Here is a 21,604-nt window from a genome sequence, read left to right as displayed (position 1 = left end):
ATGTGACATCTACCAAAACGGTACCACGGATCATGTTTACTCATGACCAATCTATCAAAATCAATAAAAGAAAGACAACGAAAAGCAATAAAAATAAAATTATAATCTTTTACGATTTTAAAGATGTCGTTGATTCTAAAATTATAAAATTCATGTTGTTTTTAAGCGCTTGAAAAATGTCATATATATATATATATATATATATATATATCATAAAAATATGGCATATTATTGAGACAGGCGAAAAATTCTATATATCATAAAAATATGGCATATTATTGAGACAGTCAAAAAGAATTTTTCGCCCTCTTTCATTTTCGCAAAGACCATTTTTCTTAAGGAAGTTAAAATACATTTTTTAGAAATATGTTTAGAATCATTCTAGCAGAGTCATTACAAATGACATCTTACAAGCCGAATTTATTACATAACCACACAGATCGACGAAGAAACATCTGCAACTTAATTAGGAAATAGACAATAATTTCCGCCTAAGAATTAAGAGTGGACCAAGTTAGCTACAAATTCTTCAATGTTTTTATCAGAACTTCCACCCTCGTCAACAGCCTCTTTGGCCAACTTCCTCCACTTGAAGGCAATTTTCTTTATCTCTTTCCCTCTTTCTCCCTCCATTATTTCTCTGATGCAATGTTCTGCTGCTTTTCTCCGGATTATTCCTTTCTCATCAACTGGAGCTCTCAGCCCCATCTTCCAAACATCCATAATATACTTTGCATTTGTGCTCTGGTCGGACCAATATGGGACTCCGACCATCGGTACCCCGAAGCTAAGGGCCTCCAAAGTAGAGTTCCACCCACAATGCGTCACAAAGCATCCCACTGCCTCATGAGCCAAAACCTCCAGTTGAGGACACCAACGAACCACCAATCCCTTCTCGGACGTCTCCTCCACGAAGTTTTTGGGGAGCTTTACCTCCTCTGATTCCCTTACAACCCACAAGAAGCATCTATTGCTCATTCTCAATCCCCAAGCTATTTCTTCCATTTGTTCAACTTCAAAAGCCACCATACTCCCAAAGGAAACATAAACAACCGACCCCTTCGGTCGACCATTTAACCATTTCATGCAAGCATCAGTGTTTGGTTTGAAGATGTCGAAACCATAGTTTTTGTCATCTTCAAGTCGCTTGTCTAGGAACATTGATGGTATAGTTGGTCCTATTGTTCTCAACGGCCATATCTTTGCCATCCAATCCACCACCTATACAAAATAGTTCATCAACAACATCATTCAGCTTTATTTTCAATATCATCCGAAAAAACAAAACAAAATTACCTTTTGCTCCAATTCATAAAAAGTGTTGACAAAAACCCAGTCAGCTTGATCAAGGTTGGTGAATTGACCCACAAACATGTCAAAGGCTGCCGGGTAAGATACGGAATCATAAATAAAGGATGGCATATCTTGAGATTCAAGTGGTGGCAATCCAGGAAGCAAAATTTCTGTTTTTGAAAGAGGGACTTTCAACACTCCTTTGTGGACATGGTAGTATATATTATTAACAACACAAGGTTGTGTGAAAAGCGCAGCCCCAAGTAATCCAAACTTCTTAGCAACATCTAGAGCCCAAGGCACAAAAGGATCATAAACAACACAACTAACAGGACAACCTGAGCTAGAAACTTTCTCAATGAGCTCAGCCAGAGTTTGCGACCCGACTTGCCGGAAGCGCTCCAAATAGGCGTGGATGCTCTCTGCTTTTGCTATCCCGCCTTCATCATAGCCGTCGGAGATTGTCTCGAGCGTAATGGAGGTGAGGGATTCTTTGTGAATGGGGTTGGAGATGGATTTGGTAATAACGAGTGTAACTTTTACTCCTTTGCGCTCCAAACGCTTGGAGAACGCCATCATGGGATTAATGTGGCCTTGTGCTGGAAAGGCTAAGACTAAACAATGAGCTCTGTAGACATTCCTTTCCATCTCCAAATATTCCTGCTTTTACGACTTCAAGATCTCTCACCCTTCTCTCTGAAGTTGTATGGTGTGGGCTTGCCAAAATGTAATCTGAATCTGAATAGTTGTGCTTATTAAAAAATCACACAACTCACGTGAAAGTTAGTGTGAAAAAAGACAACGTACGAGAAAACAGCTCATTGTGGATGCATGTGCTATATATATCCACATCGCCGAAGTAGAATTTTAAATGAAAGACCAAAATTAAAAATAATATGTTTTTTGTTAACCATGAAGATGGAGATCCTACGGCTGTATATCATAATATTAGAGATCATGGAGACCATGCAGTAGCATATCACGCAACTAAGATCATGAAGTTTTTGTGTAGTCAATGACATCTCTCTGTTTCAATTGTACCATCTGGCTTTTGCTTCAACCAAAAAACCCACTTGTTTTGTCTAGGACAGACGGATCATGTACCATTATCAGCTAGGGGGCTCGAAGTTCACTTCCTATGGCAACAAACCAATTTGGGTTCAATGTGTTGGACACAGTTTGAGCAAAGGTACGTAGTAGGTTCTTGACGTCATCAGTTGCAAAGATAAATAGCAAGAAAGAAACAATACTTCTTAAAATTTTTAAGTCTATCAAGGATCTAAAGAATTCTTATCAAAACCACAAGCATCTATTTAGGATTTGACGAAAAAATATAGAAGAAATTCAAACTATGAGTTTTCTTATTGAAAAACTAATAATATATAACAAAGCTACGTTCTTGGGACTATAAATATGTATTTCTTGACTCCCAAACTCCTATCCCTAGCGGTAAAAGGAAAAAAAATTGGCTTAACAAAACTGCGCTAGCCGTTCAGTTGAGACATTTTCACATTCAGACGGAAATGAAACAAAACTAATAAAAACACGTTTTTATTCTACGTCTACAGGTCGTTTGAACAGACTAGCGAATGGACGCCTCTGAAATGTCTCCTTTGCTAGCACATCCGAACAGCATAGCGAATGGACATCTCGAGAATTATTACTGTGACTTTCCTAGGGTGCTCTGTTTGCTAGCACGTTCAGACAAGCTATCGAACAAATGCTTGTGTGACAGTTTGTTTAACAGTTCGTCCGCGCGAGCTTGTAATCTTGTCCTGACACCTTTGGCATCGTCCCGTGAAAAACATCCACACTCACATATGCTCCAATCTTCAATATGAACTCCCATACTCTGGTCTACATCAATTCTCGGGGCAAGGATTAATTGTACATGACTTTTAAAGAATGCTTAGTTGATTTAAAGGAGTAAATGATAATCAGGGAAGTCTTTTGGTTTATGTAAAGGACAAAAACTAAAAAATAAAAACAAAAAACAAAATCGTAAGAGAATCTGTACATAACCTAAAACACCTGTCCACCGATCTTCGGCGTAGACTCCAATCACCAGGAAACTCTCTCCCATGTGCCTTTATGCACCGCAAACACCGGCCTTCCTTTTCCTGCGCTTTCTAATCGCTTGATAGCATTAAATTAAGAGAGTTCTGACGTGGCGAATGCTGATTCTTTCCCTTACTCATCCGCAAATGGTGATTAAAACAAAATTAATGAATTTGTTTTGTAAATTGATATTATGCTTCCTTTTTTGTTTTTTTTTTTGTTTTTTACTTGACCAAGAATAAAACTATTTATAGGGTCCAAAAGTGGGATCAGGATTCCCTCTCATTAATTATTGGTAGAAAATGAGAATCTCATATTCTCAATCCTGACCGTCCAATTTGATCATACAGCTTGCCACGTGTCTTACTATAAATTAAATACTAAAAATATTAATTAACTTTTAAAAAATAATAAAAAAGCTGGGGTGGCTTCGCCCTTAGGGGTCCCAAGGGCCAAAAAAAAATTGAAATTTTTTCAGATTTGGACTTTGGAGGTGGCCGGACCACCCCCATAGGCAATGAGGGTGGCTTCGGCCACCCCCAATTGGCTTTTGGGGATGGCTTCGGCCACCCCCCATAGCCCTTGGGGATGGATAGGCCACCCCCAATGGCCAAACCCATTTTAAGAAAATAATGAGTTCTAATAATGGGTTTGGCCCTTGAAGGTGGATCAGGGGTGGCTTCGGCCACCCTCAAGGGCCGACTGGGTGTGGCCGAAACCACCCCCATAGCCCTTTGGGGTGGTCCGGCCACCCCCAAGGTTCAAATTAAAAAAAAAAATTAAAAATTTTTTTTGGGCCTTGGGGGTGGCTCCCTTGGGGGTGGCCGAAGCCACCCCTAAACTCAACTAGGGTGGCCAGTCACCCCAACTATTTTATTATTTTTTTGTTATTTGATTTTATTTTTTTATTATTTTTATTTGTATTTATTTTTTAAAAGTTAATTAATATTTTAATATTTAATTTATAATGGAACACATGACAAGCTATGGTCCGTACGATCAAATTGAACGTCAAAATTGAGAATATGAGATTCTCATTTTCTTCAAATAATGGGAGGGGATCATGATCCCCAAAAGTGCTATAATTTGCATAAGGTTCAATATGCTACAAGAAGTATGAAATAGTAAAAAGATTTTTATGAGATATTTTTCTATGTTTTGGTGGATATGTGACATAAAGGTGAAAAAAGTTTGTAGTATTTTTATTTTTTTTGTAAGTATCTTGTACTAATGTTTTGATATTTTTGCAAAAAGGAAAAAGAAAAGGGATTGTCAAAGACCACCAAAGACATTTTGAAATTATAATTATTGAATTCCTTTTGAAATTGATGCCTGCTCTTTCGACTTGACCATGAAAAAACAAAATATATTCCGGACAAGGGAATAAAGATTGCACTTAAATGTTTAAATTATTAATAAATTAGATAATTATTTATGTAATTATTTGTTTAGGGGAGTTTTGTTTGTTAATGCTTTGTAAAAATTGTTTTTTTAAAAAAAAAAAAAAAATTTAGTTTTTATTAGATAATCCGTAATTTTCAAATTACTCATTTTTGTCCTTTTTTCCACCCAAATATTTAATAGAAATGTTGTCAGGCTTCTAGTTTGCCATGTGACATCTACCAAAACGATACCACGGATCCTGTTATTCATGACCGATCTATCAAAACCAATAAAAGAAGACAAGGAAAAAGATATATATATATATATATATATATATATATATATATATATATATATAAATGAATGTTGATTCTCAAATTATAAAATTTCCATTGTTGTTAGGCATCGAAACACTTAAAAAATATCATATATTAAAAATGTGGCATGTTGTTGAGATGGTCAAAAAGAATTTTCCTTCCTCCTTTATTTTTTCAGAGACGATTGATCTTCTTAAGAAAATCAAAAGACATTTTTTAGCTCAAAGGTTTTTTTACAACATAAAAAACAAGAATATGATGAAAATATACTCAATTTGCAATTGTAACGTGCCATATTCAAGAGTCATTACAGAATGATACCTTAAAGCACTCATAATAAAATAGCCTAATTTTTATACAAAATAACTCATTAAAACCCACTTTATCTAGTTCATTACATTACATGATCACTCAAAATGGACGAAGAAGCAGCTGCAACTTAGGAAACAGATATGAAGTTTCGGCTAGGAATTTTTTTTTTTTTTTTTATCCGGCTAGGAATTAAGAGTGGACCAATTTAGCTACAAATTCTTCAATGTTTTTATCAGAACTTCCACCCTCGTCAACAGCCTCTTTGGCCAACTTCCTCCACTTAAAGGCATTTTGCTTTATCTCTTTTCCTCTCTCTCCCTCCATTATTTCCCTGATGCAATGTTCTGCTGCTTCTCGCCGGACTATTCCATTCTCATCAGTCGGAGGTTTCAGCCCCATCTTCCAAACATCCATAATATACTTTGCATTCGTCTTCTGGTCGGACCAATATGGAACTCCAACCATCGGCACCCCCAAGCTAAAAGCCTCCAAAGTAGAGTTCCATCCACAATGTGTCACAAAGCATCCCACTGCCTCGTGAGCCAACACCTCCAACTGAGGACACCAACGAACCACCAATCCCTTCTCTGACGTCTCCTCCACGAAGTTTTTGGGGAGCTTTTCCTCCTCCGCTTCCCTTACAACCCACAAGAAGCATCTATTGCTCATTCTCAATCCCCAAGCTATTTCTTCCATTTGTTCAACTTCAAAAGCCACCAGACTCCCGAACGAAACATAAACAACCGACCCCTTTGGTCGACCATTTAACCATTTCATGCAGGTATCCGTGTTTGGTTTGAAGATGTCAAAACCATAATTTTTGTCATCTTCAAGTCGCTTGTCTAGGAACATTGATGGTATAGTTGGTCCTATTGTTCTCAACGGCCATAGCTTTGCCATCCAATCCACCACCTATACAAAATAGTTCATCAACAACATCATTCAGCTTAGTTTTCAATATCATCTGAAGAAAAAAAAAATTACCTCTTGCTCCAACTCATAAAATGTGTTGACAAAAACCCAATCAGCTTGACCAAGGTTGGTGAATTGACCCACAAACATGTCAAAGAGTGCCGGGTATGATACGGAATCATAAATAAAGGACGGCATATCTTGAGATTCAAGTGGTGGCAACCCAGGAAGCAAAATTTCAGTCTCTGAAAGAGGGACTTTCAAGACTCCTTTGTGGACATGATTATATATATTATTAACAACACAAGATTGAGTGAAAAACGCAGCCCCTAGTAATCCAAACTTTTTTGCAACATCTAGAGCCCAAGGCAAGTAGGTATCATAAACAATACAATCAACAGGACAACCTGAGGTAGAGAGTTTCTCAAGGAGCTCAGCCAGAGTTTGTGACCCAACTCGCCGAAAGCGCTCCAAATAGGCCTTGATACTCTCTGCTTGCGCTCTCCCATCTTCATCGTAGCCGTCGGAGATGGTCTCCAGGGCAATGGAGCTGGTGGCAGCTTCTTTGTGAATGGTCTTGGAGATGAAGTGGGTGGTAACCAGAGTAACTTTTACTCCTTTGTGCTCCAAACGCTTGGAGAATTCGAGGAGAGGATTAATGTGGCCTTGGACTGGATAGGTCAAGGCCAAACAATGTGCTCGGTACGCATTCTTTTCCAACTCCATTTCTGCCTGCACAGATTTGTGATCTCTCTATCTGTGTTTTTATTGTGGGTTATATATTAATATTAAAAATGAACATGAAGTGCACAAATTGAACACGATTTCTGTTTGTGCGTGAGAAATAGCTAGCGACAACGTGTGGGACCTCGAGGCTAATAGTCTCAGTATTAGAAAAGCTTTTGACGTCGATGAAGTGAATTAGGCTAAAGAAGACAAAAGTGTTCTTTGCTTTTTTATAAAATAAATAAATAAAATATGAAGCTGAGAACCTTTTGATTTATTATTCAAACAATTGTCTACGGATTCCATTCGGTTCTCGACAGTATTTTTTCCACTAGTTGTGTTTTTATAAAAAAATAGAGTTTTTAAATAAATAAAAAGTTTTTTTTTTTTTAATAAAAATTTTATTTTCAAGTTTTAATCAAAAGTGCATTTTGGCCATTTTTAGGCTTTTTGGACTCTTAAAAACGCTTTTAATTTTTTCTACCAAATGGATAATTTTTCTTCGAACCGATTTTTTAAGTGTTAAATGCACTTTTAAGCCTCTCAAATATGCACCCAAACAAACCCTAAGGCTTTTAACTTTTACTTTTGTTTATCACCTCCAGCGGCTCTTAAAAAAGGCCTTGTTTTTTGATTTATTGACTTCTATTTGTTTTCTTATTTGTATTGTCTCTTCTATCTTAATGCTGTTATTGAGAAGCACATCTCATTTTATTTGGAGAACTGCTAGGCTTATAAACAAATTTTACAAAAAAAACTTTTACAAACTGATGTGGTACAATATGATTAGATATGAAATAAATTCAAATTTTAATAATCCCAATTATATTGTGCCCCATAATTTATAAAAGTTTTTTTGTAAAATGTATTTGTAAGCCTAGCATTTTCCTTTTATAGTTGTTTGATCTGTTGTTACCTTTATCCCATTATTAAATAAAAATAAAAATAAAAGTAACCAATTCCCACAATGGGTGAAAAAAAATACACAAGTAAAAAGTAGGTGCACAACTTTTAAGTAAATTTATATGAGAAGTGCTAGACTTACAAACAAATTTAATAGAAAAATTTTTATAAACTGATGTGACACAATATGATTAAGTTTTTCAAAATTTGAACTTATCTTATAGAGATATGCTATAGTGCAATAAAATAACCATTTTTGGCCCATAAAAGTCCTAGGTGTTAAGAGGTCATAGGTTTATCAATGGATAGGGCCACAACAATTATAGATGTGGCCTATGATCTCTTGCCACCTAACACTTTATGGGTCAAAAATGATCATTTTATTGCTTTATAGCATTTCTATATCTTATATCCAATCATGTTGTGCCACATCAGTTTGTAAGTCTAGCATTCCTCAATTTATATTACAGTAAAAAAGATTTGCTTTCACGTCATTTGTGGAGCTTTCAAGTTTTAAAAAAAATATAAGGGAAAATTTCACTTTATACTCTTGAATTATCGCGTGTTTTGAGAAGGCCCCTCAAAATTCAAAAACTCTCAATTTAAACCCTTTAACTTTCAATTTCAATCAATTTACCTTCTCCATCCGATTTTAAATGTTAAAAGTGATAAAATGACATTTATACTCCTAAATTTTTTATGAAATTTCAAATTTACACTTAATTTCCTTTTCTTCTTCTTCTTCTTTTTTTTTGACAAAAAAACAAAAATCGAAAGGTAATTTGGTATTTTTAGGCATTTCCGTTAGAAGTTAACGACTAAAACTAATGGAGGGGTGAATTGATTGAAATTGAAAATTTAGGAGTGTAAATTGAGAGTTTTTGAATTTTGGAGAGTCTTCTTAAAAAGAGCGATAATTCAGGAATATAAAGCGAAATTTTCCCAATAAGTAATGTTGTGGATCCTATATGTTTCTTTCATGTTTTGTTAGAATAATTGCAAACGCACTTCGTCTATATTTTGAAAAATGTAAATCAACTTAGTTTTTTTAAAAATAAAATAAAATAAAATAAAAAAAGGCCTTAGAAAACTTTTCTATTTTGTTTTTGGAAATGTTAGGTATTCTCTTAATATTCTCTTAATGTCCTTCTAGTCCTAGATAGAAATTAATTTTTCTTTTTTTTGAAAAAAAAAAAAAAAAAAAACCAAAATTAAAGTAGCCCTACCGGTTTATTTTCCCACCGGCTTCTCCAATAAACCGGTTTAATTTTTTTCCCCGCAATAAGTATAACCCTATGTGACTTGTGTAGTTATTATGTGTCGGTCTCAGATTCTTGTCTTCATTTACATAAATCCGCTATCTCCAATTTGTTTAAACTGGAGAGGAGTTTTACGTCAAAAAGTGCAACACTATCATGAATTCATCACCAAGAAGGTAAAGAGTAGCCCGAAAGATATTTCAATTGGGATCAAGTTTTTCGGCTGGCATGCCTAATTGTTCATAAATTGGGCCGGATAGTAAAAATATTATTGCCTATATATTCTCTCAATTCCCATCTCAAGCACAAAAATTTGGAGGACAATATTGTAACTAGCTGTTAAGCCCTTCCTATATCAGCAAGAAATAATTTCAGGCAGCCAGCACTTTTAAAAAGGCTCTTCAAACACGGCCCTGTGGCGGCCTAGCCCACTTCGATATTATTTAATATTTTGTAGAAGTTGATCTATTTTTCTTTAGTTTTAAAGATAGCCCATATGTATCAAATGCTTAAGGATAGCAGCAGAAATGAAAATACATTATTACACATTGGCTGACAAGTTTTGGACAACTACAAAAAATCTACCACTGAGGGTGTGGTCTAGTGTTAATCCGGTTGTATCAATGGGGGGCTAGATTCTAAGCTCGAATACCGCAAATGTGAAGCACTTGGGGTTATTGGCTTGTCCATTAGCTTAGGTACCGCTAGAATTTTTGGTAGGGCTAATATTAAGTTATGACTCAATTGGTCTTAAGATAACACATGTGATTTTCACTGTCTAAACTTCACTTGAGCAATTACAGGGCAAATCCTTTGTGTTCGAAAACGAAGAACCTTGTTTGAACGTTGCACTTCTTTAAAACCAAGCTTTTTGAAGTTTTTAAGATAATATTTTTTGCCCACCTTTGATCGAAATGCATACGAGCCTTATCGTGCTTAATCTAATCTCCCCAAATTCTTATTTAACCACATATTTTATTTAGTTTTTTTTTTTTTTTTGTAATTTTTCATGAGTATTTATTTATCCCGGCTGTTCAATTGCAGGCACAAAGAACCACCATCAATCACCCGCCACAGCCACGTTCACACACTAACAGCTTCTATTGAGGGTTTTTTATTTTTTTTTATTTTTTATTTTTTATTTTATTTTATTTTATACGGGTTTAACAAAAAAAACAATGGAAAATACGAAAAAGACAAGAAAATCAAATGGCTATAGAATTGAAATTTGTCCACTGACCTCAAATAACACCTAGAGGGTGAAGCACATAAATTATCACCAAAATTAAGTAAAGCAATAAAGATATAAAACATGTCAATTTTGGTTTATAAATATATAACTCTTCAAAAGTAAAATCACTCCGATGGCAGCCAACCCCAAGAACTTTTCTACTATAGAAGAATCAAATTACAATCAATTATACTTACAAATTAAACTTTTGTAGTAAATTTGAATTGTACCCAACAAATGCCAATTTGTCTTCTACCGCATTAATTAATTCAAAAATCCTAGCCATTCTTCTATCAAGTTTTCTTTCTTTTCTCTGCAACCCAAAATTCCAATACCTTCATTTGATTTTGTGTGGTTTAAAGGAATCTAGGAAAGGTTAGAGAATGAAGACATAAGTATATGATACCACTGTCCAAGAATTCAAAATAATGGTCTCAAGGTCTACTTAAAATAGTACTGGCTTATGAGGCTTATATACTCTCCCCTTGAAAAACGAACATTTTAGATGAAAGCCAATGACCGCAACGTTCAAACAAGAGTAAGTCTCGTTCGAACATGAATTAGGGCTTCATAGTTTATCATATGCAGCATTCGAACATTGCTCATGTTGAAATAGTTATGATATCATGTTGAAATAATGATAATGTGGGAATATTGAGCGGAAGCAAGAGAGACAATGAACACAAAAAACTTACGGGGTAGTTCAGTGTTAGACACCTAAGTTCACCACTTAGAATATCCCTAAGGGCTATATTGTGCTCATTAACTTGATTTGTCTACAATACAAATGTCTCTATTTATAAGGCAATGTCTAAATATAAGTATAGTAATCAAATCCCCTTGATTTGATTACAATCTCAATATTTGATTACAATCAACCCATAAATAGAGAATATTTGATATCAACATAATTATGAAATATACATAAAATATTATATATTTTCTATATATTCTAACATCCCCGCTCAAACTCAAGGCGGAATATTTTGGAACCTTGAGTTTGAAATCAAAAACAATGATGACGATGGTGGTGGAGGCGGGAAATGGACCGTAGATGGTGACGACTGCTGAAGGAGATAGAGGCTGGCGAGCGGCCATCGACAGCAGTAGGTGACGGTTGGTGAATGCAGATTCAAAAGGGCCGACAACGGGCCAAACATCAAAAGCGGCCAATGATGGGCCAAAATTCAAAATGGGCCAACAACGGGTCAGGGCTAACAAAGAGCCAAACTTCAAAAGGGCCGATAATGGACCAAAATCCAAAAGGGGCTGACAACAGGTCAGGGCTGACAATGAGCTAAACTTCAAAAGGGCCGACAATGGGCAAGGGCCGACTAGGGCCAAAACTTAAAAGGGCCGACTTGGGCCAAAAATAAAAGGAAAATGAGCCCACTTGGGCGGTTATCAGATCGGTGCACCGAACCTAACCGGCGCGTAATGTGGCCCACTTAAATAAGGGCTATCCTAAACCAAACCGACAAGCAGCTAGCATTTCTACACCAAAACTAGAATAGGAGAATACCAATAACGGAATAAACTTATCCGGCAGGGGCAGTGGAGGTGTGAGAAATCTACGCGCACAGTGACAGGTAGTGCGTGGTAGTGCGTGCAATGTCCGTGAAAGTTGTAAAAGTTGAAAATGAAATGAAGTATGAAGTTGCTAAGGCCGTTGTGGCAATCGACCTTTGATTTTCCTGCTCACCAGTGGTCCAATAGCATGAACGTTTCATAAAACCTAATTATTTTAAGTAAAAGTCTTTTTTTTTTTAAAAAAAAAAAAAATTCTGGTATTGCTTAAAGATTAGTTTGATTATTGAGGGATTTGAATATCACAATCTACATTCTAATTTTAAGAGTTATACTACTCTTCACTCATTTATCATACTTAATTTTTTTTTTTATACGGTCACTTAAAAGAAATAAAAGAAAAATCACTGAAAACACGCAATATTGTCAAATAATGTTATATCTAATGATTTGTACCGCTTTTAATTAACAACTCCGTTTATTTTATTTGATATTTAGTAATTATTAAGATGTTGACGCAGTAAGGATATGTTTTTGACATGAGACTTTTTTTTTTTTTAATTTAATTTAGAAAATATTTCAACTTTCCTTCAAAAATGAAAAATCCAGAGCATATTACTTAAAAATAGCAAAGATTGTTGCTCTGAAGTTACAACGTCACATATACAACTAAAAATATCTTCCATTCATACCCTATCTATGACTTGTTTAGTTATAGCCTTTGTTAACCCGTGCACAACATAATTGTTCTCCCTCTTAATATGACAAATCTACCAATTCCGTAGCCCATTTAGTACCACTCTAATATTCTCTACAATATGTCCATGTCTGCTTTGAAATGGGATTCCTTAAAATGGAGAGGATCTTCTTTCATCTACTCCAATTTTAACGAGTAAATTTGATTGCATTTATAACTTGCAACGAATTACCCTCCAACATACTTATTTTATGTCATCATTTAGATGGAATATTATTTTTATTTTATACTTGTTATATGTCATTATCTAGTGAGTTCCAGTCTTCCAGATATAGACCTACTTGAGCCACATTGGTTTGCCATTTTTATTAGGTGATAATTCGACTAATTAGTGAAACGTGATTCACGAGATGGATAACATCTTTTATCTATTTGGATGCTTATCATTATATATTATTGTGACACTAAATTCTATCCTATATATATGGCTATAATAGTCCATCTAAAAATGTGTGAATTGTTTTTAAGAGGTAGTTCAATTAGTTGAAGACAATGTCTCATGAAACGAAGGCTATTAAATCGAATCTCCCTTTCACATTTTCTCCTCTTATACGAATATGTTAAAAAAAAAAAAAAAAAACCGTACGATTTAAAAAATATGATTTTTACTTAAAAAAAAAAAAAAAAAAAAAAAAATTGACCATATCCGATCAAGGTGCTTTATAAGTGCGGGTAACCAACAGGGAAAAAGCGCTGAAATTTTTTAATTGCAGTGTTTATTTGCCGATGCAAGCTTCGAACTGGCTAGTGTTGTGTGGGAATAAGTATTCTTGACACATATGTTAATTAAGCACCGGAGTTGATTTAATTAAATATAATTGTAATTGTACTCTAGTATTTTATTTTTGATTATTTGAAAATTTTCAATGACTTCTTATATTTCGCATTTGACCGTTCCATGAAATAATCCGTAGTCGAATTAATGTCATAAAATACATGTCATTTTAATTTACTATTGTTTATCATTGAGTATCCAATTTAATCCCTTGATTATTATTGTACTAGTAAAATTTCATTTAATGCGTAAAGAGGGCTGGCAATTCGAGTTGGCGAGTCAAATGCAGACAGATTCTCTCCATTTCATTGAGTCGGTTAGTTATAAATGGATCAGCAAAATTATCTAAAAGAAAAAATGACATTTTTGCCCCTCCTTTTATAATTAACTGGAATGAAATGAAAATGATCTATTTTCGGGTCAGATTTGAGTCGACCCACTTGACCTACTAACCTATTAATGATCAACTCTAATACAATCCATTTATTTAAATAGGTCATATACCAAGTTCTAGTATATGTATATTTTTAAAGACTCTTCGCTCTGAATAACCAAAAAAAAAAAGTTAAATCTTTTATCCCAAAAAAATGGCACCTTTTGATTGATTTTCTAATTGAACTCTAATCTTTTTTCCCACTAAAATGTGTGATTTGTTCTAATCGATTGATTTGAAAGTTGTCAAATCACCTTGCTGGCTACTAGGGCTTTTTTTTTTTTTGTTTTTTTGGTAAATGGCTTTTTTCTTATTCGACAAAGGTCATAAAAAGTCAAAAACCACAAAATATCGTGTACGGACAAGTTGTGACCTTTTCTTTTGATAGACAGGGATTCATTTGTCAGAGAGAGACTCAATTATTTGCTGCACAGAAAATCCCATTGGAGCTCAAAGGAGTAAGAGTTACACTCATCACCACTTACTCCATCTCCAAGACCATACATAAAGAGGCTACCCCCATTGCTCCGGCAACCAACTCCGACGGTGGAATAGACGAAGTGGAGAGCGTTTTCTTCAACTCAAACTTATTTAATTAAAATGAGAAGTTAATGATAAAAATAAAATTCGAACTCATGACATTTACTCTTATACCATGATAACTCATTACTTATTTTAAAGGTTCAAGTTCATAAAAAAAGTACATTCAATCATTTAACTAATACTTAAACAGTTAAAATTCTACTTTGCATGCCCTTGACTTGGTGCATTGATGGCTGTAGTATCACTATTGATAGACCAAAGCGTTACTCATTAAAGAGTAAATCAGCGTTATTGCACGCTAGCATAGCTTGACAAAGATGATCGGCGCAGGAATGGCAAGAATTGGTGTGATTAGTCATAATTGAGACTACAATGCATACTGTACAATGTTAATCTAATGATTAAGTAATTAAATTTTTCTCTTCCTATTAACTTAAACTTTTATAAAAATTGGTGATTTAACATGCAATAAAACGCACATAACTTTTGCTACGCTTGTCATTTTGGCAGCACATTGCGGCCACCCAACTATGCTTGGCGCGTATCATTTTGAGCCTCAAATTCCACTATTTGTCCATTCAAATTGGCATTTAAAGATATTTTTGTCATTTAAAAAAATATTCCAGTTACCATTTTTGGAGGGATTATTATGGCACACCAGATTTCGCCAAATTTTTTATAAAAGATTGATTGTGTTTAGAAAATAGTTTTGAACTTTTTGAAAATGAAAAATTGAAGAAAGTTATTTTTTAATGTGAAAAAATGAATCTAATTTTTTTGAAAAGAAATAAAGGAAGAAAGTGAGTTCCCAAATGGGTTGATATAAATTAAAATACTATTTTATCAAAATTTAATAAAGATCAATTATAAGATTAATGTTAATTTTAAAAGTCATCTCATTTTTAGAACGACACAAAAGTAACACAAGAATAACTTTTGACCTTACTCCAAAAAAAAAAAAGCCGTGTAAGCAGAAATGGAGATAAAAAATAATTTGACGTCGGGCAGAACTAAGATTGTTTTAACAGCGTATAATAACCTCAAATAAGCAAATAGATAAATAATTCTGAAAAACTTAAATTTAATTGATAATATAAATTAAATTAAAAAAAAAAAAAAACAAAAATCAGATACATTTATATAAGTTAAGCACCTTCTAAATTAACAAAAAAAAAAAGAAAAGCATATTTAATTAAAAAAAAATTCTAATAAAAAAAATAAATAAATCTTAATAGAAAAAGAAAAAACCCAATTCTTATTGAATCAAGAAAGAAAACTATGCCTAATTAAAATAACAATTTTTTTTCAATTTACTCATGTCAAGATGCCTGCAGAGCTCATTGTTCGGTCTTGTCATATTCAACACAGTCTACAATCACCTCGGGCAACACAATGGCAACACAGTCTCCATGAAAGATAGCTCCTTTGCGAACCAAACATAGTCTTTTGTTTTAACTGAGTAGAGAAAATAAGGTAAATGCATGTTAGGTTTTTTTTTCTTGTTCTTCTTTTTTTTTTTTTTTGTGGATATTATTTTTTTAAATTAGGTGGGAGAAATAATTTTTTTTTTTTTTTTATAAAATAATATTTACCTAGGATGAAGAGGGCACTAACATTCATAAGAAAACAAAATATACATTAAAAAAAAAGACGATGATTTGTCCAGTTTAAAAAGAGCTTAAATCCAATCCCGCATAAAAATATGGGTAAATGTATAATAAATTCCTGAGTTAACCCTTCAAAATTTAAATCTTCTAAATACTTTTTTTTTATATAAAAAAATTTAGTCTCAATGTCAATTGAAATGACAATAAAATCTCTGCCTTTAAAATTTTTTAACAGACGTTAAGGCAACTCAAAACGTACTGTTTTATCCGATTAAAATATTAATTTTTTATTAATTTAATTTAAAAAATTAAATCTAAAAAAAAAAATTTGAAGGATGGCCCGTAGGCCACCCCTCCACCCATGGGGTGGCTCGAAGCCACCCCAAACCCATAGGGGTTGGGTGGTAGCCAGGGGTGGCGAGCCGCCACCCTTGGCCACCTTTCAATTTTTTTATTTATTTTTTTTAGATTTAATTTTTTAAATTAAATTAATAAAAAATTAATATTTTGATTGGATAAAACGGTGCGTTTTGAGTTATCTTAACATCTGTTAAAAAATTTTAACGGCAGGAATTTTATTGTCATTTCAATTGACTCAAGAACTAAATTTTCGAAAAAAAAAAAAAAAAAACTTAAAAAAATTTAAATTTTGAATAGTTGATTCAGAGATTTATTATACATTTATCCAAAAACATTTGCACAAATTTTATAAATAAAGATGTAAGAAATGGATCAGTTACCCTACTATTAGCAACCCTACTATTAGCACTGAATGTTCACTCCGAAGCCAACATAATAATAGGAATTGCACGTGTATCACGTTTGTGTCCTTGTCTTTTGTGAAGATCTGCCAAAATGGGCCAATGCCCCCATAATACATTTCGGCCATAGGTTTTTACTTATTTTTATCCGCTTAAGTATTTAAGAGTAAAGATCATAATCTCAAATCGATCTTAACTCTGTCAATTTATCTAATTTTAATTAAATATTTATTAAATTTTACTTATTAAAATATATAATTAAATGATTAAATTTAATTCTTCCAATAGCTTAAATTTTCAAAATGAGTAATAATTGTGAGATTCATTTGTCAGATAAAGTGGTATGATAGGTTGGCTCCATGGAAAGAGCTTCTCCAATTATATGCTGCACAGAAACCCCGGTGGAGATAGCCACATATATCACTCGCCAATAGAGGGCGAGCGGGAGATATTATATTTACCACAAGCACAGAGAGAGAGATTTCAGAAAAGCTATACTGTAAGAAAAAATGGAGAAGCAAAAGAATGGCTACAAAGCTCATTGTTTGGTGTTGTCCTATCCAACCCAAGGCCACATTAACCCCATGCTCCAATTCTCCAAGCGTTTGGATAACAAAGGAGTAAGAGTTACACTCGTCACCACCTTCTCCATCTCCAAGACCATCCACAAAGAAGCCACCTCCATTGCTCTCGACACCATCTCCGACGGCTACGACGACGGCGGCATAGAGCAAGCGGAGAGCATCCAGGCCTATTTGGACAGCTTTTGGCGAGTCGGGTCACAAACTCTGACTCAGCTCCTCGAGAAATTCTCTAGCTCAGGCTCCCCTGTTGATTGTATTGTCTATGATGCTTTCTTGCCTTGGGCTCTCGACGTAGCCAAAAAGTTTGGCTTAATCGGGGCTGTGTTTTTCACTATGTCTTGTGCTGTTGATAATATATTGTACCAAGTCCATAAAGGAGCTCTTAAACTCCCTCTTTCGGAGTCGGAGATTCTTCTTCCCGGGTTGCCGCCGCTTGAACGTGAAGATATGCCGTCCTTCATTTCGGATTTCGGATCTTACCCGGCTTTCTTTGACATGGTTGTCCAACAATTCTCCAACATTGACAAAGCTGATTGGGTCCTTTGCAACACGTTTTATGAGCTAGAGCAAGAGGTAAGCAAGCAACCTGCGGCTTGTAAGCTATTGATTTCAACTTTTGTTTTATTAACTTGACTTATTACTCTTGATGTTTTCGTATTTTTTTAATCGTATCCCTCAACTTTAAAAAATTGTAACATCATATTGTCATATTTTAAAAGTTTGTAATATTACTCATATCATTAAAATTTAGGGTTAAGTCAAACGAGTAGTAGGTGAAATGTCATCTCTGACAGTCAAAACTTATAAAACTACAAAATTATCCTAATTAAAAAAAAAAAAAAAACCAGATCCACGATTGGTTGTGGTCAACCGTAGAGCAAGGATGTGCATGGTGAAGATTTTATTTATTTATTTTTTTTTTTTGAAAAAAAGAAAAGAGTGTTTGGAGGTTTTCGGGTAGGATTTAACAAAAAAAAAATCCTAGTGAATAGATGACATTGCAAAATTTTAAAACATGACAACAAGACATTGTAACTTTTTAAACTTTATGGTTACGATTACAAAACTGCCAAACATAAGGGGTAAATAAGTTTTTTTTAAGGGGAAGGGAGGGGGAGGGGAGTGGATTAATTAGCTCTGAGTGATCTTGTCTGATTTGGAATTTACATGATTTTTACGATTGGTTTGATAAATTTCTTTGTAGGTGGTGGATTGGATGGCAAAGATATGGCCGTTGAGGACAATAGGACCAACTATACCATCTATGTTCTTAGATGGGCGAATTAAAGATGACAAAGTCTATGGCTTCAGCATCTTCAACCCAAGCACCGATGCTTGCATGAAATGGCTAGATGATCGTCCAAAAGGGTCGGTTGTTTATGTTTCCTTTGGGAGTATGGCAGTTCTTGAAGTTGAGCAAATGGAAGAACTAGCTTGGGGATTGAGAATGAGCAACAACTACTTCTTGTGGGTGGTCAGGGCATCAGAAGAGGTGAAGCTCCCCAAAAACTTCATGGAGGAGACGGCTGAGAAGGGATTGGTAGTTCATTGGTGTCCTCAGCTGGAGGTCTTGTTAAATCACTATTTATCTCAAAAGTTTAAATTAATATAAATAAATGAATTTAATAATTTAATTTATATTTTAACAGGTCTTAACTCACAAGACAGTGGGATGCTTTGTAACACATTGTGGGTGGAACTCTACTTTAGAGGCCCTCAGCTTCGGTGTTCCAATGGTTGCAGTGCCACAATGGACAGACCAAAGTACGAATGCGAAGTATATTATGGATGTTTGGAAGATGGGACTAAAAGCTCCAGCGGATGAGAAAGGGTTCGTCCGGCGAGAAGCAGTAGAATATTGTCTCAAGGAAATAATGGAGGGAGAGAGAGGGAAAGAGATAAAGAAAAATGCTTTGAAATGGAAGAAATTGGCCGTAGAGGCTGTTGAAGAGGGTGGAAGTTCTGATATAAACATTGAAGAATTTGTAGCAAAGTTGGTTAGCTAGCCGGACCTTCACGTTCATTTCCTAAGTTGAATGGTTAATATTGGTTATGTAATAATTTCGGATTGTAAGAGATGCCGTTATGTAATGACTTTGAAATGATTCCAAACCTATCTTTACAGCATGTTTTAAAGCTCATAATTTCCAACATAATTATGTTTTATTGCCTGATTTCATATTTGGGTCGGAAAATGCAAAATTCAAAAGTGACTATACAGTTTCTTTAAGAAAAATATTTATTTTACATCTTTTGTTGGTTTTCGTATAAGAGATGAACAAATTCATCACTGTATAGTTAGTATCAAACAAATCCATCATTAAATATGTACTATCACGTGTGAATTTCATAAATTCAATAATAAATTTTCTTTTTAAAAAAAAAATTGAATAAGAGATAAACAAAAAATTGAAGTGTGACGCTTCTCTGTTTTTTTTTTTTTTTTTTTCAATCCATATCAATTTGTGCACAAAAACTTAGGAGAGACTCGTTTTCAAGGGATCGGGATCCCCAGCAATAGCTAGGAAATTTCCCATGAATTTTTGTTAGTCTCAACCGTCTAATGTTATCCAACGGCTATCAACATGCTACGTGTCTCACTGAAAAGAAAATAATAAAATATTATTTAAATTTAAAAAATAAATATAAACTAAAATAATAAACAAATAAAAATAATAAGTTATTAAAAGAGTTGGGGTGGTTCAACCACCTCATTAGGGGTGGCCTCCTAGGGCCAAACCCAAATTTTCTTTTTTGGGTTTGGCCCTAGGGGGTGGCCGAGCCACTTCCAGGACCAAACCCAAATTGTTTTTTTATAGGTATGGCCCTAGGAGGTGGCCAAAGCTACCCCCTAGGCTGAGATGGGGTGGCCGGCCACCCCTAATGGGTTGGTCAAAGCACTCCATCTTTTTTAATAATTTATTTATTATTTTAGTTTATATTTATTTTTTAAATTTAAATAATATTTTATTATTTTCTTTTTAGTGAGACACTTAACATATTAATAGCCGTTGGATATCATTGGACGGTTGAGATTAACAAAAAAACTCCTTGGCAATATCCCAACTATTGCTGGGGATTTGGATCCGTTTTCAAGTTGCATTCACACGAAAAATAAAAAATAAAAAAAATAAAACAAAAAATAAAAAATGTTGAGACAAATAAAACAGTCGTAATATTGCTGAGAGCAAATGACATGTAACAGCTCTATAGTCTTAATCCACATGGCAAAAATAAAAATAAAAATAAATAAAGGTAATTAAAAAAAAAGAATAATAATAAAAAGTAATTAATAAAATATAAATAATAAGAATGTAAAAAATTAAAATTTTTTATAAATAATATTCAATAATTACCAAACTTGTCTACAGGCCAAGTCAGCGAGCAACAACAGCTTAACCTATCAAAAAGACAGCACAACCTTCCCAATAAATTCATATCGCATCAAGGCATCATGACCCCAAAAAAAAAAAAACATACTTTAAGCATTATTAATTACAAAACCAGTGGCCACATCACTCACATCAAAATCAACACTCACCATGTCATTAAGCAATAAAAGATCTCCAATACAACTTTTAAACTAACTTTTTAAGTTAAATTTAATAATTTTAGTCCTATAAGAGACTTTTTAGAATAATAATTTTTTAAAAATTTATTACAGTGAGTTTTTATATTTAAAAGTTCACTGTAGTAGCTTTTAAACATTTTTTAATCTTTCTTCCTTCTCTCTTTTCTCTCTCTCTCTTTCTCTTCTTTATCTATAATAAAAAATAAATTAAATAATAATATTTAAATAAAGTAAATTGTAAAATAGAGTCTGTTGAAGTTTATTGTGAAAAGTAATAGCTAAATTAAAAAAAAAAAAAAGTTAATTTTGAGTGATTAAAATAACTATTAACGGCTAGAGATGCTATGTAGATACCTATTATAAAGAATCCAATAATAGGATCATATCACATTTTATCATCAACAAAATTTAAAATATAAATAAATACAAAGATAAATTGAATATTTCAGTTAATAGAATATATTAAAATTACAATTTTTTTTTTTTTTTTGGGGTAAGTTGTTAAAATTACATTGAAAGAATGTAAAATAATATTTCTAAAATTATTGAGATACTTGAATATGATAGCAACCAATTAAACTACTATATAGTAACACGAGTTGACGGGTTGAAGAGAGTAATGTTAAAAAATTTAATTATGTGATTTTTAAAA

The 21,604-nt window shown here is 33.8% G+C and overlaps 3 protein-coding genes across 3 annotated transcripts; 1 reads left to right on the top strand and 2 right to left on the bottom strand.

Annotated features, from left to right (window-relative positions):
• Positions 1-424: 424 nt before the first annotated feature.
• On the bottom strand, positions 425-2,003 carry LOC132181452 (UDP-glycosyltransferase 74E2-like). The gene is made up of 2 exons (XM_059594687.1): positions 1,297-2,003; positions 425-1,221 (listed from the first exon to the last, which is right to left on the bottom strand). The coding sequence occupies exons 1-2, from the start codon at positions 1,939-1,941 to the stop codon at positions 499-501; spliced, it is 1,368 nt and encodes a 455-aa protein (XP_059450670.1). The 5' UTR covers positions 1,942-2,003; the 3' UTR covers positions 425-498.
• Positions 2,004-5,518: 3,515 nt separating this feature from the next.
• Positions 5,519-7,044, bottom strand: LOC132188960 (mogroside IE synthase-like). The gene is made up of 2 exons (XM_059603437.1): positions 6,348-7,044; positions 5,519-6,275 (listed from the first exon to the last, which is right to left on the bottom strand). The coding sequence occupies exons 1-2, from the start codon at positions 6,999-7,001 to the stop codon at positions 5,553-5,555; spliced, it is 1,377 nt and encodes a 458-aa protein (XP_059459420.1). The 5' UTR covers positions 7,002-7,044; the 3' UTR covers positions 5,519-5,552.
• A 10,262-nt stretch (positions 7,045-17,306) lies between these two features.
• LOC132167669 (UDP-glycosyltransferase 74F2-like) lies at positions 17,307-19,387 on the top strand. Its single transcript, XM_059578680.1, has 3 exons — positions 17,307-17,954; positions 18,586-18,948; positions 19,031-19,387. The coding sequence occupies exons 1-3, from the start codon at positions 17,307-17,309 to the stop codon at positions 19,385-19,387; spliced, it is 1,368 nt and encodes a 455-aa protein (XP_059434663.1).
• Positions 19,388-21,604: the final 2,217 nt, after the last annotated feature.

This window comes from Corylus avellana, chromosome ca1 (assembly GCF_901000735.1).
Source record: "Corylus avellana chromosome ca1, CavTom2PMs-1.0".
In the NCBI taxonomy this organism is placed as follows: Eukaryota; Viridiplantae; Streptophyta; class Magnoliopsida; order Fagales; family Betulaceae; genus Corylus; species Corylus avellana.
Note: the sequence above shows the minus strand (reverse complement) of the source record. Positions and strands in the feature narration are given on the sequence as shown.

What these genes read in the sequence shown, in the direction of transcription:
- LOC132181452 (XM_059594687.1), bottom strand. Translation starts at nt 1,941, where the DNA reads ATGGAAAGGAATGTCTACAGAGCTCATTGTTTAGTCTTAGCCTTTCCA. An exon ending in TTTATGAATTGGAGCAAAAG is followed by an intron (nt 1,222 to 1,296) that starts GTAATTTTGTTT and finishes TATTTTGTATAG; the next exon opens with GTGGTGGATTGGATGGCAAA.
- LOC132188960 (XM_059603437.1), bottom strand. Translation starts at nt 7,001, where the DNA reads ATGGAGTTGGAAAAGAATGCGTACCGAGCACATTGTTTGGCCTTGACC. An exon ending in TTTATGAGTTGGAGCAAGAG is followed by an intron (nt 6,276 to 6,347) that starts GTAATTTTTTTT and finishes TATTTTGTATAG; the next exon opens with GTGGTGGATTGGATGGCAAA.
- LOC132167669 (XM_059578680.1), top strand. Translation starts at nt 17,307, where the DNA reads ATGGAGAAGCAAAAGAATGGCTACAAAGCTCATTGTTTGGTGTTGTCC. An exon ending in TTTATGAGCTAGAGCAAGAG is followed by an intron (nt 17,955 to 18,585) that starts GTAAGCAAGCAA and finishes ATTTCTTTGTAG; the next exon opens with GTGGTGGATTGGATGGCAAA. An exon ending in ATTGGTGTCCTCAGCTGGAG is followed by an intron (nt 18,949 to 19,030) that starts GTCTTGTTAAAT and finishes ATATTTTAACAG; the next exon opens with GTCTTAACTCACAAGACAGT.